This window comes from Ranitomeya imitator, chromosome 4 (genome assembly GCF_032444005.1).
Source record: "Ranitomeya imitator isolate aRanImi1 chromosome 4, aRanImi1.pri, whole genome shotgun sequence".
Classification (NCBI taxonomy): domain Eukaryota; kingdom Metazoa; phylum Chordata; class Amphibia; order Anura; family Dendrobatidae; genus Ranitomeya; species Ranitomeya imitator.
The window spans coordinates 526,877,389-526,896,235 of NC_091285.1; the positions used below are offsets into that span (position 1 = coordinate 526,877,389).

Consider the following 18,847-nt stretch of genomic DNA (forward strand, 5'->3'; position numbering starts at 1 on the left):
ATCAGGAAAGGGGAGGATATAATAATCCTAAAAAGTATGACCCCTTCCCCTTCATCAGGCGTGTGCTAATGCAGCAGTAAGGTCACCCTGGCTGAACCAGAAGGAGGACTGCATATGGGATGACTTATGATAAACCTGCGGAATGGGCCACCTTAAAGGGAACCTGTCACCTGAATTTGGCGGGACAGGTTTGCGGTCATATGGGCGGGGTTTTGCTTTGCGCAGGCGTGGTTTTGCAAGATTGCCTTGTGCAGGCGTGTACTACGGAGGACACAGCATGAACTTCAACCCAATATTGCGGCCAGCATGCAGCCAGTGGGTAAGGAAAGGGTGAATCAAACACCCAAAAACCCCGCCCATATGACCGCAAACCTGTCCCGCCAAATTCAGGTGACAGGTTCCCTTTAATAAACTTCCGCATGAGGGCTCACGTTGACTTCTGTCCACTTTTGGAGTGAATAGATAAGTGATCGTGTCTGTGTGTTGCTCCCTCCAATTACTCTTCACGTGCAAGCATACAAAAGCTTGATCTGGCATAAATCTGACTTTTATGCCATCTCCTGTGCTTACGCTGTACATGCCTCAGATGGCACTTGCTAAGGCAGGAGCGCTACCCTTTCATCTCTGCCGTTAGAGACTAGGAACACTAATCTCCATCCTCCTTGTCCATTAAGCAGAAAAGGAGAGCGGCACAAGTCTGTTTAATGGACGTGCAGAAAGCCCTGCAGACTGGCATGTACTGTGTGCTGGCATCTTTATGTTGGCCTTAAAAGAACATTCAGTGTAGAAAGCAATGTCTACATGTCACATTTTTACTGTCCCAGCTAAATGAATCTTTCTGAAGTCTCATGCACACGCTGCTTATTTTTTACCTCCAGATTTGAAGCGGTTTCTGATCTGTCAATTCTCTCAGCGTTTCTTCAGTGTTTTACCTGCCATGAGACATTGATGTTTTTTGAGCAGAAAAGATTTCAGCAAATACTTAACATGTGCCCACACCTTTTTATATGATAAACTATTGGCCCCTGGCATCTGGATTTTCCTGGGAATGTATATTGAACACCACAGGACGAGCAGATGTGAAATTCACTTTTGTGACGATAATGGCTAACAATCCTACCTAATGACTAGCTTTCTTTGGCAGGAGTTCGGATGTTGGATGGTGAAGTGACTGACGCAGTAGAGGCAAGGTCTTTAGGGCTAAACCCCAACCACATTCACATCTACAGTGCCAGCTGGGGACCAGAAGATGATGGGAAGACTGTGGATGGCCCTGCCCATCTTGCGGAAGAAGCCTTCTTCAGAGGTGTCAACCAGGTATGTGTTAACTTTTTTTCTGTTGTTCGAGGGCTGAGACTTATCCCACTGTCAGTGGCAAAGTGACCCATATACAGATCTCCAGAATTGTCATCTATGTATGCCATGCCCTTTTTTCTTTTTTTCCCCGGATTAATCACACATGCCTGCTTGACGGAGGTTGAGGGTCCTCGTTCAACTCTTTTGGCCTCTGTTGGAGCCCATAGATATGCTTGGTGTACACACTGTTAGCTTTTACCCGCGTGCAAGTGAAGTGTAGATTACAGACCTGATCTGAACATGACCTGAATGGAGTAATGAGTGTGCATTGTGTCATGTAAGAAAAGGAGAGACCGGAATAGAACATGTGATCCTGTGTTACCTGGTTCCAACCCTATAGTAAATGTGTTCGGCTAGCTTCACATCTGTTTGATGTTTTTATTTTTTTCTGATGCTATGAATTGCACCCGACAGACCCCATTATATTCATTTGGATCCAACAGGAGTGATTGGTATCTGCTATGTAATGGATCTGACACTACTCTGGTTCCTATAACAGAACAGAAAACCAGAAATGCTGGGGCATATGTGAAGCTAGCCTCACTAATTGTGCTCCTGCCTGTGATGATAATTGGATGACCACAGGTTACAGTCATTAGCTGCAGAAAAGTGGTAACCATTACTCTGAAGCCATATGGAATGCCAACTTTGTCTCTTTCGTTGCAGGGTCGTAATGGTTTGGGCTCTATATATGTATGGGCGTCTGGGAATGGTGGGAGAGAACACGACAGCTGCAATTGTGATGGCTACACAAACAGCATCTATACATTGTCCATCAGCAGCACCACCCAGCTGGGCAACGTACCCTGGTACAGCGAGGCTTGCTCCTCTACACTGGCAACCACCTACAGCAGTGGCAACCAGAATGAGAAGCAGATTGTGAGTATTGCCATCTCTCACTACACTGTGCAATGACAAAAACCATTCCCCTTCTTCTCCTTTGATTTATCCATCATGACAAACACAAACCGTCCATTCGTTCAGGTCTCTGGTATTAATCGATCTGCAGCACTGACCTCATTTTCATTAAGTCGAGTTTGCATAACGAACTGTGAATATTCCAAATCATTTATAAAGTAAATTACTGCCGTTCGTCAATATTAGATCCCAGTATTTAGTTTTTTAGGTTTAGTTCTCTATCCTCTTTCCATTGCTTTTTGGATGTCGGATCATTAAAAAAATGATGACTGATCATAGATCCTTATCATTATTCCTTCAATATGATATTGAGTTTGTTGTTTAAAGGGGAAGCCCACTTTAGAAAACCTTTTTCATATGTACTATTAGGCTTTATTCACACCTGTGTCCAGTCACACTTTGTTTGCTCTATTTATAAAACCAGACAAGCCGCATTAATGGTCAAAACCGCTCCATGGAATAAAGGATAGAAACTGAAGCCGAGGGTCCACATTGGTTTATCTGGGCTCCAGAACATTTTCTTCAAGTCTAAAAATTATCACATAAGCCCAGACGGACCCCATAAAAATCAATGGGGCTCTTTTGCATCCTTTTGTATCAGTTTTGCAATGGATCAATTTGTTTGGGCCTAAAATAAAAAAGCACATACTGCATGTTCAAACGGAAGTGTGAATGTCGCCTTAGGGAACCAAGTTAGTATAAAGGGTCTTCTGAGCAGTGTGGAAAATGGTTTCCAAGAACCTGTCCTGTATTATACAGTAAAACCATTGACCACTAGGTAATGCTGTGCGTAATTTCCCCTCTGATGTCACTGCAGAGGTACCGAGCACCTACTACTTACTCGGCTTCTCCATAAGTGACAGCTAATTGTTGGGGGTGTCAGTAGGGAGACCATTTGCGATCAGGTACTGCCTGAGAACAGTTCTTACTTTTTTTTTTTTTTTTTAGTTTTGTCTACGAAGTGCAACTTCCTATATTAATACATTCTTCTCACACATCTTCATAAGGTCTCCCTTTAGCTTGCAGCACAGTGATTAGACTGGTAACTAATTTTTAGACTTCTCTTCTAATAAGAAACCTGCACCTACTTATGTATCATACATAAAGCCGGCTGGAGAGTGCTGGACCGTGTCCACCTCTGCCTGCTCTGTACCAAGTGTGTTCTTTTCTGTTTGCCTTGTGGCTTACATTGCTTTTTTAAACGTTACAACATAAAGCCTGAACAAAGAGTGTTTGTTTTCTCTGGCCCCATTCCATGACATTTCAGGAAAAGCGAAGGGGGTGGTCAGTTTAATTTTTTTAACGTGTTTGATGGTGAAAACTGGTTTTGAGAACATTAAGCGAGAGGAAGTTGTGTCCACATTGGTTCATTGGTGACGATCTTTTTTTTTTTTTGTCATTTTTTTATATTACTGCTTGTCGATCTGCCCTTAGACACTTTGCTGATTATTTTGATTTTAATCTATTACCCCTTCTCTGCTTTAGACACTTTTTATATGTAAAGGCTTTGTACCCTGTCCAAAACAACCTTTTATTTTTTTTATCGCTCTAGTTCATAATAAAAACTTCAATTAAACAATCAGACAATTACAGATTCAAGTCCCCTAAGTGGGCAGAAAAAAAACAAGTAAAAAAAAAAAAAGAATACAAGAATCCGTATTATCTTTTTCCCTCACCACCCATGAAAAAAAAAAAGCAAAAAAAAAAAAAATTGGGGGGGGGGGTATTGCTGCATCCATAAAAAACAATTTATAAAAATTAAGTTAACTATATGGTAAGTGCTGTAAAGAGAAAATAAGAAATTAAAACACACAAAAAACAAAGTAGTGACACAAACCAAACTTATCCATTTTAATATACAATACTTCCAGTTTTATTTTTCACCACTGCAAAAAAGAAAAAGCCAAAAACACTATACTACCGCAGTTTGGATTGTATTGTCATTTTTCATTCCCAATGATCCCCCATATACCATAAACAACCCTTCCAACCCCCCATCCAACATTAGATGGTGAAAACCTTTTCTCCTTAACTTCATTGCATTTAAAATTTTGACAGAATACGAAGCTATGGCTTTTGGGGAAAAAAAAGTAAGGGGCAAAAATGAAATGGGGATTAATTGCTTTTTGATGCTTGGGAAGAGCGGAAAGTGCAGTGACTGCATGTAAATGGATTTATTTCAATTCATGGCAATCTGCTAATTGCTGCTGGGCTTCTGATCAGATTGTGACAGATTAGGATTGAAAGAGGAAGATAATTTTTATAAAATGTATTTGGGATCACTTGACTGCTATAACTTGCTGGAATGGCTCGTTGCAATTGAAAGCATGCAGCATGTCTAACTGGACACCAAGTAACACTTTGAACAAGACTCTATTTAATACACCAGGATTACTTGGTCTTGGAAAGTGTAATGTCTCATTTCTGTCTGATTCGGTGGTCTTGCTGTAGGTGCCCTGCAATGCTTAGAAATAGTATATTTTGACAAGTAGTAACTTCATCTGGCAGTAAAACAAAACTTAAGATTTACCGTACGTAAAAAATAACAATTTTAAAAACCTGTAATGCTCTGCTGTTTATAAGCTGCTGCCGTCACTGGCATACATTGCAAGACATGCCAGGGCTGAAAGATTGATAGAAGTTCCTAAATCCTAGAGACAACCCCATGGTGTGTGCCCAGCCTTGCTTCTAGCGAGAACACTTGCTGGCAAATAACAAGTGCCTACTGGTGATGGCAATTTTGCAAGTAGGCTGGCAGCTATGTTGGTTGTGCTGCTGATGTTTTTTGATGTAGCTTTCTCATCCCCTCAGGTAACAACTGATTTGAGACAGAAATGTACAGACACTCATACTGGAACATCGGCGTCCGCACCACTGGCGGCAGGAATCATCGCTCTTGCTCTGGAAGCAAAGTACGTATCTGGGTCTGGGACCGCTTTGTGGAGACTGCGGCATCGGTGTCACCTTGTGGCATATGGCTAAATCTATATTTTGGGGGTTTTCTATACATAACTTCACAAACGTAATGGTTATTTTAAACAGTAAAGGCTTCTATAACTTTAAAGGCTTTTGTGGATTAATTATGGTCAGAGAAATGGAATACAACAATGCAAGTGTGATACAGAACAATATCCAGCTGTCAAGAGTAATTTTCATATGCAAAACTAGGAAGATGCAATCTCTCCTTACACAATGGAAACTTATTTGTGTATGGATGAGCTTCCTTTATACCATCCTTCCAATTGTACAGAGATGTTCTTCTTGTATTGACTTTATGATGCTAAAATGGATGTATTCCACCTCATCCTTCCGCCAGATAATATACACTTGCTTTCCGTGTATCTCTCCTCTGTAATAATATTGACGTATGGTACTTAGGAAGGCTTAATGGGTGTTAATTTGTGGTTGCTGATTTCAGTTTTCTCCACACGGTAATGATCCCATCATTTCGTTTTCAGTTCCGCTTTTATAGCGAATTTTGAAAATGTCTTTTGAAGTTGTTTCGCAAATAGAAGGTTAAATATTTTAATGTCAGTCAGTGACCTGGACCATTATGAATGTGTCTGATAAGAGCAGCTTATTATAGATGGACAGTGACTGTTTCTATAACAACATAATAATTGCAATCACTTAAGTATGGAGATATTTGATCGAGTAAAGATTAGACTAGTTGGATGATTCAGCATGATTGTATTGCTGGTCTTCATAATACTTGTCCATTTTTTCCCCCAGTAACAATCTCACATGGAGGGATATGCAGCATTTAGTGGTCCGGACCTCAAACCCATCACATCTGAACACAAACGACTGGATCACAAATGGAGTTGGCCGAAAAGGTGATAAAAGAAACCTTAGCCTTGGTCAGGCCTTATTCACAGCTGTGTATTCTAGTTATTGCAACTCAATAATGATGTAGTACCGCAGGGGGTCTGGGTTTTACTTCTGAGACAAGGCGTGTAAAAACACTGGAACACAACCCCTCATCTGGTTGAGATGGTTTTGATGGCTGTGCATTCTAACTTCCAGACCGCTCTTGAAATAGTGTGTTAGAAGTAAAAATGAGCAAGCGTATGGACCTGAGCAGCTTTGACAGGGGAAAAATTGTAAAAGGTAGACGATAGGGCCATAACATTTCCAAAACCGCAGCTCTCATGGTGGTTTCCTGGTCTGGTCTGATCCCCATCTTGCCTGTCTGTTTTAATCCAACTGAAAAGCTACAATAGCACAAATTGCCGAGGAAGGTAATACCAGCTATGATAGAAAGGTGGCAGAACATGCAGGGCCCTACACTGTATTAGGCTGGTGATTTGAGGTTAATCATAACAATAAAACAACCAGCCTAACACTGTGGTGCTGATTCATCAAAGTCTTTACGCCATAAAACTGGTGTAAAACACTTTGAAAAGTTGCAAAATGCAACAAAAATTGCGCAAAAATCTAGCATGCCTGCTTTGGACAGCTCCACAAAAATGAGCGGGGCTGGGGTGAGTCACCACCTACTTGTCTATCTCATGACCACATGTGGCGCAAACTACTTCTAAGGCGCACCTGCTTCATTAAAACTCTTAATGAATCGGCACCTCTGCCTCCAGCACACCACCTCGTCAAGACATGCGAGAAAAACACCTACTTGGTGAACCAGGGCCTCTGTGTCCTGACACTGATCATTCCCTTTCTCAGCAGTTTGTTCTGCAGTAGCTTCTGTGTGGGATCAGACCAGACAAACTAGCTTTTGCTTCCAACGTGCATCAGTTAGCCTATGTGACAGCACACCGGGTGGTTCAACAGTATTTCGATTTTGTGCTTTGCCAGCTACATATCACGCGGTGAGCTCTATACAGCAAGCTGAAGCATCGACACACATACCATCTACGGAAAAAAAAATGGGAAAAAAATTAAGTCGCCACCATAAAAAATACATTAAAAAATCAGTTTGGGTTTTTTTTTACATATAAAATAGACTTTATTAACCCCTATCTGACCTCGGACGGGACAGTACGTCCGAGGTCAGATCCCCTGCTTTGATGCAGGGCTCCGTGGTGAGCCCGCATCAAAGCCGGGACATGTCAGCTGTTTTGAACAGCTGACATGTGCCCGTAATAGGCGCGGGCAGAATCGCGATCTGCCCGCACCTATTAACTAGTTAAATGCCGCTGTCAAACGCAGACAGCGGCATTTAACTACCGCTTCCGGCCGGGCGGCCGGAAATGACGTCATCGCCGACCCCCGTCACATGATCGGGGGTCGGCGATGCTTCAGGATGGAAACCATAGAGGTCCTGGAGACCTCTATGGTTACTGATCACCGGTGGCTGTGAGCGCCACCCTGTGGTCGGCGCTCACAGCACACCTCCATTTCTGCTACATAGCAGCGATCAGCAGATTGCTGCTATGTAGCAGAGCCGATCGCGTTGTGCCTGCTTCTAGCCTCCTATCGAGGCTATTGAAGCATGGCAAAAGTTAAAAAAAAAAGTTAAAAAAAAATGTGAAAAAAATAAAAAAATAAAAGTTTAAATCACCCCCCTTTCGCCCCAATCAAAATAAATCAATAAAAAAAAATCAAATCGCCCGATCTATCAATTAAACAAAAGCATTAACCTGATCGCTAAACGGCGTAGCGAGAAAAAAATTAAAAACGCCAGAATTACGTTTTTTAGGTCGCCGCGACATTGCATTAAAATGCAATAACGGGCGATCAAAAGAACGTATCTGCACCAAAATGCTATCATTAAAAACGCCAGCTCGGCACGCAAAAAATAAGCCCTCAACCGACCCCAGATCATGAAAAATGGAGACGCTACGAGTATCGGAAAATGGCGCAATTTTTTTTTTTTTTTTTTTTTTAGCAAAGTTTGGAATTTTTTTCACCACTTAGATAAAAAATAACCTAGTCATGTTAGGTGTCTATGAACTCGTACTGACCTGGAGAATCATAACGGCAGGTCAGTTTTAGCATTTAGTGAACCTAGCAAAAAAAAACAAACAAAAAACAAGTGTGGGATTGCACTTTTTTTGCAATTTCACCGCACTTGGAATTTTTTTCCCGTTTTCTAGTACACGACATGCTAAAACCAATGATGTCGTTCAAAAGTACAACTCGTCCTGCAAAAAATAAGCCCTCACATGGCCAAATTGACGGAAAAATAAAAAAGTTATGGCTCTGGGAAGGAGGGGAGTGAAAAACGAACACGGAAAAACGAAAAATCCCGAGGTCATGAAGGGGTTAATGTACATATAAGAAAAAATGAAGAACCGTGCACATACAGTATTGGGTATCTACATAATCATAACAAGGATAGTTCATTCAACAGGTTATTTGGTGTGAAATATGAGCCGTAAAATATGAGAAAAACTAAATAAAAAATTACTTTTGGTTTCTAGATATTCCTCTGGAATGACACAATAATTGAGATTTACCCCAAAACAGTGCTAAGAAATAATTACATTTGTTCCACATAAACAAAGCCTCATACAGCCACGACATGGGAAAAATAAAGTTATGGATGCTGAAAAGAGAAGAGGCCAAAAAAAATTTTGACCAGTCTTTATGAGCCATTCAGCCCTGGCCACTAAGAGGTTAAAGGCACGCAGCATGGACCTATTAACCTGAGCTATGTACATCAGCGGTCACCTTAGGACACTACACTTGTTAGTGCGAGTTCTGTAACATGCTATTACACAATGCTGGGCATTTCACCAACACTCAGTTGTTGTTTTTTTGTCTTCTTCTTTATCATATCTGCTTTTATAAGATGTTACGTATTTGTGTATTACAGTCAGCCATTCTTACGGCTATGGGCTTCTGGATGCTGGTGCAATGGTAGCTCTGGCTAAAAACTGGACCACTGTGGGACCCCAAAGAAAATGTGTCATTAACATTCTGACTGAATCTAAGTAAGTAATGCATATTTCTCTCCTTTCTTAAAAGACAACTGGACATACAGAAGAAATGGTTGGTTACCATGACCGTTTTACACATCTGAAATGTTTCCTGCTTTTGCCACTTGTTCAAATGTTTTGGATGAATTGGGAGATTTTGTTATTCGTTACGTAGACCAAGCTAAGAAAAATGCTCATCATGGAGAACCCCTACACTTACAACACCCCTTAAATAATAGAGAATACCTGGAAAAAGGAAAAGCCCTCACAAAGTGGATTCCAAGAAACAGAGACTTTCATCGGCCGCCAAAATTGTGAAGTACATAACACTAGTTGTATTATTCTATGGTATTTTATTACAAAAAAAAATCTTTAAATGGAATTCACCAAATTTTCTGAAAATTGTTAGTAGAACAGCAATTTTAGATAAGTGAAACACAGGGAACAATATTCAAAACGTCTGAACAGGTCAATAAGCACTTGGCTGGGAAACCTTTACTGTTTTTTTTGTTTGGTTATAACAAGATTGGTTAACCCTTAAAGATCTTTGACTTGCATTTTCATCACAGGTTGCATGCAAAATATATACATTGGGTGCAAGATCTGAGCCTGCTTCATATTGGGTAGATGTAAGAAAGTGGAGATGTTGCCCGCAATCCCCTTGAAGACATGCATTGCAGCATGGTGCCTTGCACAGGGTTTGAATGTGATTTTGTCCTTTTAGAAATTTGCATTCACGTAGTTGAGAAACAAGAGTTAACAGTTGGGACTGGTCCAGAATGGGAGGGGCTATGTGTTGGGACTAGTGCAGAATGGGAGGGGCTAGTGGGAAGAGGACAACTTCCTGGTAGTGGGAGAGATGGGGCCGAATTTGCAGCTGCAGCAGACCTCCGGTCTGAGGATTGGTAGATCTGAGTTTAATGGGTGTTCGTGTGGCAAGAGGGAGACCTGTTGTGAATTCTGCTCTTGGGCTCCCTCTGGTGGTTATGAGTGGTAGTGCTGCTGTCTTTGGATCGCAGCATTTATCAGGTGTGTCCACTTGGACAAATGTTGTGAATTCCGCTCTTGGGCTCCCTCTGGTGGTTGTAAGCGGCACTTTTGTGAGTAATGCTCTTGTGCTCCCTCCGGTGGTTTTGAGTGGAATGGCTGCTCCTTGGATTTAGCAGTCTGCAGCTGCTTCCACTGATTCTTTCTGCTCTGGCTCTTCCCTTCAGCCAGTGCCACTTGTCAATGGTTCCTGGTTGGATTCACATCTCTCTTGGATTTCCCTGATATCCTGACCAGTTCAGCAAAGATAAGTCCTTTCTTTGCTCTTTTCTGTCCACATGTTGTGGACTTATTCGTTCTGTGCATTCTGTGTTTTGTCCAGCTTGTCAGTATGAATTAATTCAGTTAAGCTGGAAGCTCTGGGAAGCAGATTTACCCTCCACATCTTTAGTCAGGTGTGGAGATATTTGTAAACTGTGTGGATGTTTGTAGTTTTTAATACTGACCGCACAGTATTCCGTCCTGTCTTATCTATCTAGCTAGACTGGCCTCCTGTGCTACATCCTGGTTTCATTCTACGTATGTCTTTTCCCTCTCCACTCACAGTCATTACTTGTGAGGGGCTATCTATAGTTTTCCTGTTTCTATCTTTAGGGGTAGTTAGTTCTCAGGCTGTGACGAGGTGCCTAGGGAGTGACGGGAGCATCCCACGGCTACTTCTAGTGTTGTGTTGAGCTTAGGGACTGCGGTCAGTACAGGTACCACCTCCTTCAGAGCTCGTCCCATGTTGCTCCTAAACCACCAGTTCATAACAGTACAAGTGGCCAAAAATGAATTAAATGTATCTCAAAAGAAGGGAAAAAAAATTGAGCCATTTTTTTTCTGTGCTCTATTTTGTCTTTTTTTTCCTCTTGATCTCTGGGTGGTTCAGGATTTATGCTCTGGCATGGATGTTCAGGGTTTGTTTTCTCGTGTGGATCAACTTGCTGCAAGAGTACAGAGTATCCAAGATTATGTTGTCCAGACTCCGGCTTTGGAGCTTAAAATTCCTACTCCTGATTTTGTTTTTTGGGGACAGATCCAAGTTTTTGAACTTTAAAAATAACTGCAAATTGTTTTTTGCTTTGAAACCCCGTTCTTCTGGTGATCCTATTCAGCAAGTTAAAATCATCATATCCTTCCTGCGTGGTGACCCTCAGGACTGGGCATTCTCCCTTGAATCAGGGGATCCGGCATTGCTGAATGTAGACGCATTTTTTTCAAGCGCTCGGATTATTGTATGACGAACCTAATTCTGTGGATCATGCAGAAAAGACCCTGTTGGCCCTGTGTCAAGGTCAGGAAGCGGCAGAATTATACTGCCAGAAATTTAGGAAATGGTCTGTGCTCACTAAATGGAATGAGGATGCTCTGGCTGCTATTTTCAGAAAAGGTCTTTCTGAAGCCCTTAAAGATGTTATGGTGGGCTTCCCTACGCCTGCTGGTTTGAGCGAATCTATGTCTCTAGCCTTTCAGATTGATCAGCGTCTGCGCGAGCGCAAAGCTCTGCACCATATGGCAGTGTCTTCTGAGCAGAGTCCTGAGCCTATGCAATGTGATAGGATTTTGACTAGAACAGAACGGCAGGAATTCAGACGTCAGAATAGGCTGTGTTTTTACTGTGGTGATTCTGCTCGTTATTTCCGATTGCCCTAAGCGTACTAGGAGGGTCGTTAGGTCTGTTACCATCAGTACTGTACAGCCTAAATTTCTTTTATCTGTGACCCTGATTTGCTCATTGTCGTCCTTTTCTGTCATGGCATTTGTGGATTCAGGCGCTGCCCTGAACTTAATGGACTTAGAATTCGCCAGGCGCTGTGGTTTTTCCTTGCAGCCTTTGCAGAGCCCTATTCCTTTGAGGGGCATTGATGCTACACCCTTGGCCAAGGATAAACCTCAGTACTGGACACAGATGACTATGTACATGGCTCCTGCACATCAGGAAGATTGCCGTTTTCTGGTGTTGCATAACCTGCATGATGTTGTTGTACTGGGTTTTCCATGGTTACAGGAACATAATCCGGTGCTGGATTGGAAAACTATGTCTGTGACTAGTTGGGGTTGTCAAGGGGTACATAGTGACGTTCCTTTGATGTCAATTTCCTCTTCCCCTTCTTCTGAGGTCCCTGAGTTTTTGTCGGATTTCCAGGATGTATTTGATGAGCCCAAGTCCAGTTCCCTTCCTCCACATAGGGACTGTGATTGTGCTATTAACTTGATTCCTGGTTGTAAGTTCCCTAAGGGCCGACTTTTCAATCTGTCTGTGCCAGAGCATGCCGCCATGCGGAGTTATGTTAAGGAATCTTTGAAGAAGGGGCATATTAGGCCGTCTTCGTCACCATTGGGAGCGGGTTTCTTTTTTGTTGCTAAGAAGGATGGCTCCTTGAGACCCTGTATAGATTATCGTCTTCTTAACAAGATCACGGTCAAATTCCAATACCCCTTGCCTTTGCTTTCTGATTTGTTTGCTCAGATTAAGGGGGCTAGTTGGTTTACTAACATTGACCTTCGAGGGGCATATAATCTTGTTCGTATTAAACAGGGTGACGAATGGAAAACTGCATTTAATACGCCCGAAGGCCATTTTGAATACCTCGTGATGCCATTCGGGCTCTCTAATGCTCCATCTGTGTTCCAATCCTACATGCATGATATTTTCCGCAATTATCTTGATAAATTCATGGTTGTATATTTGGATGATATTTTGATTTTTTTTCGAGGATTGGGAGTCTCATGTGAAGCAGGTCAGGATGGTATTCCAGATCCTTCGTGATAATGCTTTATTTGTGAAGGGGTCTAAGTGCCTATTCGGAGTTCAGAAGGTCTCTTTTTTGGGTTTTATTTTTTCTCCCTCGTCTATGGAAATGGATCCTGTTAAGTTCCAAGCTATTCATGACTGGATTCAACCCACATCTGTGAAGAGCCTTCAAAAATTTTTGGGCTTTGCTAATTTCTATCGCCGTTTCATTGCCAACTTTTCCAGTGTGGTTAAGCCCCTTACTGATTTGACGAAGAAAGGCGCTGATGTGACGAATTGGTCCTCTGTGGCTGTTGAGGCCTTTCGGGAGCTTAAACGCCGATTTACTTCTGCCCCTGTGTTGCGTCAGCCGGATGTTTCTCTTCCTTTTCAGGTTGAGGTTGACGCTTCTGAGATTGGGGCAGGGGCCGTTTTGTCTCAGAGGGATTCTGATGGTTCTTTGATGAAACCGTGTGTTTTTTTTTCCAGAAAGTTTTCGCCTGCGGAACGCAATTATGATGTCGGCAATCGGGAGTTGTTGGCTATGAAGTGGGCGTTTGAGGAGTGGCGACATTGGCTTGAGGGAGCTAAGCACCGCGTTGTGGTCTTGACTGATCATAAGAATCTGATTTACCTCGAGTCGGCCAAGCGGCTGAATCCTAGACAGGCTCGATGGTCCCTGTTTTTCTCCCGTTTTTATTTTGTGGTCTCGTATCTTCCGGGATCTAAGAATGTTAAGGCTGATGCCCTCTCTAGGAGTTTTTTGCCTGATTCTCCTGGAGTCCTTGAGCCGGTTGGCATTCTTAAGGAAGGGGTGATTCTTTCTGCCATCTCCCCTGATTTGCGGCGGGTGCTTCGGGAATTTCAGGCTGATAGGCCTGACCGCTGTCCAGTGGGGAAGCTGTTTGTTCCTGATAGATGGACAAGTAAGGTAATTTCTGAGGTTCATTGTTCAGTGTTGGCTGGTCATCCTGGGATTTTTGGTACCAGAGATTTGGTTGCTAGGTCCTTTTGGTGGCCTTCTTTGTTGCGGGATGTGCGTGCTTTTGTGCAGTCCTGTGGGACTTGCACCTGGGCCAAGCCTTGCTGTTCCCGCGCTAGTGGGTTGCTTTTGCCTTTGCCGGTCCCTGAGAGGCCCTGGACGCATATTTCCATGGATTTTATTTCGGATCTTCCTGTTTCCCAGAAGATGTCTGTTATCTGGGTTGTTTGTGACCGGTTCTCTAAAATGGTCCATCTGGTACCTTTGCCTAAGTTGCCTTCCTCCTCAGATTTGGTTCCATTGTTTTTTCAGCATGTAGTTCGTTTGCATGGCATTCCGGAGAATATTGTGTCTGACAGAGGTTCTCAGTTTGTCTCTAGGTTTTGGCGAGCCTTTTGTGCTAGGATGAGCATTGATTTGTCTTTTTCTTCGGCGTTTCATCCTCAGACTAATGGCCAAACTGAGCGAATTAATCAGACCTTTGAAACCTATTTTGAGATGCTTTGTGTCTGCTGATCAGGATGATTGGGTGGCTTTCTTGCCGTTGGCCGAGTTTGCCCTTAATAATAGGGCTAGTTCGGCTACTTTGGTTTCACCTTTCTTTTGTAATTTTGGTTTTCATCCTCGTTTTTCTTCGGGACAGGTTGAGCCTTCTGATTGTCCTGGTGTGGATTCTGTGGTGGACAGGCTGCAGCAGATTTGGACTCAGGTGGTGGACAATTTGACGTTGTCTCAGGAAAAGGCTCAACGTTTTGCTAACCGCCGTCGGTGTGTTGGTCCCCGGCTTCGTGTGGGGGATTTGGTTTGGTTGTCTTCTCGTCATGTTCCTATGAAGGTTTCTTCCCCTAAGTTTAAGCCTCGGTTTATTGGTCCTTATAAGATTTCTGAAATTATCAATCCGGTGTCTTTTCGTTTGGCTCTTCCAGCCTCTCTTGCCATTCATAATGTTTTCCATAGATCTTTGTTGCGGAGATATGTGGTGCCAGTTGTTCACTCGGTTGATCCTCCTGCCCCGGTGTTGGTTGAGGGAGAGTTGGAATATGAGGTTGAGAAAATTTTGGATTCTCGTTTTTCGAGGCGGAGGCTTCAGTATCTTGTCAAGTGGAAGGGTTATGGCCAGGAGGATAATTCTTGGGTTGTTGCCTCCGATGTCCATGCCGCCGATTTGGTTCGTGCTTTTCACTTGGCTCGTCCTGATCGGCCTGGGGCCTCTGGTGAGGGTTCGGTGACCCCTCCTCAAGGGGGGTGTACTGTTGTGAGTTCTGCTCTTGGGCTCCCTCCGGTGGTTTTGAGTGGAATGGCTGCTCCTTGGATTTAGCAGTCTGCAGCTGCTTCCACTGATTCTTTCTGCTTGGCTATTTATGCCTGGCTCTTCCCTTCAGCCAGTGCCACGTGTCAATGGTTCCTGGTTGGATTCACATCTCTCTTGGATTTCCCTGATATCCTGACCAGTTCAGCAAAGATAAGTCCTTTCTTTGCTCTTTTCTGTCCACATGTTGTGGACTTACTCGTTCTGAGCATTTTATGTTTTGTCCATCGTGTCAGTATGGATTAATTCAGTTAAGCTGGAAGCTCTGGGAAGCAGATTTACCCTCAACACCTTAAGTCAGGTGTGGAGATATTTGTAAACTGTGTGGATGTGTGTAGTTTTTAATACTGACCGCACAGTATTCCGTCCTGTCTTATCTATCTAGCTAGACTGGCCTCCTGTGCTACATCCTGGTTTCATTCTACGTATGTCTTTTCCCTCTCCACTCAGTCATTACTTGTGGGGGGCTATCTATCCTTTGGGGATTTTCTCTGAGGCAAGATAGTTTTCCTGTTTCTATCTTTAGGGGTAGTTAGTTCTCAGGCTGTGACGAGGTGCTTAGGGAGTGACAGGAGCATCCCACGGCTACTTCTAGTGTTGTGTTGAGCTTAGGGACTGCAGTCAGTACATGTACCACCTCCTTCAGAGCTCGTCCCATGTTGCTCCTAAACCACCAGTTCATAACAGACAAATTGCAATTTGGACTGGGCTGTTTAGTCTTGCTTGATCCTTTAGTCAGTGCCAGTTGTCCATTGTTTTTGGAGGATTCACATCCCTGACTGGTCTCTCTTGTTTGCTGTTCTTTTCAACAAAGATAAGTTCTGGCTTTGTTTTTGCTGTCCACATGCTGTGGGCCTTATAGTTCTGTGCATTTTCATGTATTGTCTTGTCCAGCTTTGTCTGTGTTAGGATTTTTTGCAGCCAAGCTGTATCTCTGGAGATGCAGATATACCCTCCATGTCTTTAGTCAGATGTGGAGTTTTGTATTTCTCTAGTCACCTTCCACGACAGCGGTACTGGAGGATGTCTCCCCGCCCTAATGGGGGACAGGAAACACAAAGAGGTTAAATACCCTCCCCTTCCTGCCATCCCCAGTGTTTTTCCTGTCCCCTATTGGGGCATGAAGAGGTCCTGCGGTAGTGCTGCCGTGGCCGGCGATCGGAGCACTCAGGTCTTACCTAGCCGGGCAGCCTGGGTCGGGATGTGTCTCCTCCCTGCGGCGCTGCTCCCGTCTCCCCACATGGTGCGGACTCGGGACCCTTTCTCCGCTCCTCCCGCGCTCCTTCGGGAGTAAAGCGGAGCGGTGTGGTGCGGCCGGGGTCCCCGCGCGGCTCCCCGGCATTTCCTCCTCTCCTCATGGCCGGAAACAGTGGACGCGCGAACCGGATGTACCCGAACTTCCGGTTCTCGGCATGTGCGTTCCAGCGGTGGAACGCACGCGCGTCGGACTGCAGTTTCTGTTGGCGGCATAGCGGTCTTTCCCCTACGCCTGGGACCGGGAGGAGGAGCACAACATGGGACGCAACTTCCACGGTATTTAACCCTGGTAGTCACCTCCAGGTAAGGCCCCCTGTCTGACTGACTGGACTACAGTGCTGACTGACCATGGAGGGTGACAGATCTATCTCTGCTTCTGCCAAGCCCTGCGTCCTCCCTCCTACTGTGAGTAGTGGGTTAAGGTCCCTTTATCCCTGTATTCCTTAGGGTGCCATATACTTAGTCCCCTTCTCTCTCTTTTTTAGGGAGACAAGGCCTCTGCCCCTAGGAAGGACAGATCTTCCAAGACAAAATCGGAAGATCGTAAATGTGGTGTTTGTGCATCAAAACTACCTTCTTCTTACAAGAAGAGACTATGCCAGCCCTGCACCGATGAAATAATTCGCTCAGAACAGCCATCCTTGTTTGAGAGCATTAAATCCCTCATTAAACAGGAAGTGCAATCCTCGGTATCGGCCCTTTCCCAGTCTCTGTTACCTCCGCCACCTCCTCCTAAAAAAAGGAAGACGGCGGCGGTTACTTCTGATTCAGATTCTGGTGAAGTTCATTCCTCCGGCTCGGAGGATTTGTGGGAGAATGAGGGCTCCACTTCCACCCCCAGAGAGGAGAGTAAAAAATATTATTTTTCCTCAGAGGACATACAGGAGTTAATCAGTATGGTCAGGGGGACAATGGGTGTTGAGGAGGAGGAGGAGAAGCCATCGGTGCAGGATGAGATGTTCGGTGGGTTGAAACCTAAAAAATTAAAAGGGTTCCCTATACATGAGAATGTACAGAGTCTCATCCTTCATGAATGGGAATCACCTGAAAAAGGTCTTTCTGTTCCCTCTGAACTTAAAAATCGTTTTTCTCTCGATGGAGATGTCTCTCTGTGGGATACCCCTAAGGTAGACGTGCAGGTCTCTAGACTGTCAAAAAAGACAACCCTCCCTTTCGAGGATTCTTCCCAACTCAGAGACCCTATGGACCGCAAAATGGAGAGTTTACTAAGAAGATCGTGGGAGACTTCTACCAATCTCCTTAAAACAAACATTGCGTCCACCTGCGTGGCTAGATCCCTATTTCGTTGGCTCCGCACGCTGGAAGACCACCTTACCCAGGGAACATCTAGGGAAATAATCTTAGATTCTCTCCCGCTTCTCCAGAAAGCTACGGGCTTCCTGGCCGATGCTTCGGCAGAGTCCGTAAGAGTGGCTGCCAAATCATCAGTTCTCTCTAACTCAGCCAGAAGAGCTCTATGGCTCAAGTCTTGGAGTGGGGATATAACTTCCAAAACAAAACTATGTGCCATTCCCTTTCAGGGCCGCTATCTGTTCGGGCAGGCCCTGGATGATATTCTGGATAAAGCAACGGACAAAAAGAAAGCGCTTCCGGAACAGAGAAATCCGAAGAAACGTTTTTTTCGTCCCTCAAAAGAGCAACCCTTCCAATGGGAATTCAAAGGGAAAGGCAAATCAGGACGCTGGAGCTATCCTAAAGGGGGGAAAGGTAGGAACATCCTGGTTCCCCAGTCCCAGCAGACCCCAGAAAAGCAGTGACTACGCCCAGGGCGTTGGGGGGCGTCTCTCGAACTTTATCAACCAGTGGAGGTCCATTTCGTCGAACCAGTGGGTACTCGACACTATTCAGAATGGACTAAAATTAGAGTTCGAGAGCCCTCCCCCTCATCACATGAGGATAACCTCATTACAGAGTCTCAGCCCTCAGGGCGCATTCCTTTCCGACCTACAGAACTTACTCCAGGAAGGAGTAATTTCCCCAGTACCTCAGCAAGAAATTGGCAGAGGACACTATTCCCATCTGTTTCTGATCAAGAAGCCTTCGGGGAAACACCGAATAATAATCAACTTGAAGCCCCTGAATCAAGTAATAACCTACAGGAGGTTCAAGATGGAGTCGGTCAAGACAGCGATCCCTCTGATAGGACAGGACTGGGCGATGGCTACAGTAGATCTGAGGGACGCTTATTACCACGTCCCAATCCATCCAGAATTCCGGAAGTTCCTAAGATTTGCAATATCTCAGGATCGGGAGATAGTACACTATCAGTTCAACTCCCTTCCCTTCGGAATCGCCTCAGCACCCAGAGTCTTTACAAAAATCATGACAGAAGCCATTATATTCATCCGTCTTCAGGGGATTTG

The 18,847-nt window shown here is 44.2% G+C and overlaps 1 protein-coding gene across 1 annotated transcript in view; it reads left to right on the plus strand.

Moving 5' to 3' along the window:
* The window catches only part of FURIN (furin, paired basic amino acid cleaving enzyme), a 311,683-nt gene that overhangs the window by 264,904 nt on the left and 27,932 nt on the right, over positions 1–18,847 (plus strand). The window contains exons 8-12 of the mRNA XM_069766153.1: positions 1,145–1,317; positions 2,023–2,235; positions 5,086–5,186; positions 6,007–6,110; positions 9,050–9,167. Of these exons, the coding sequence (XP_069622254.1) occupies positions 1,145–1,317; positions 2,023–2,235; positions 5,086–5,186; positions 6,007–6,110; positions 9,050–9,167 (709 nt within the window). The remainder of the gene's footprint in view (positions 1–1,144; positions 1,318–2,022; positions 2,236–5,085; positions 5,187–6,006; positions 6,111–9,049; positions 9,168–18,847) is intronic.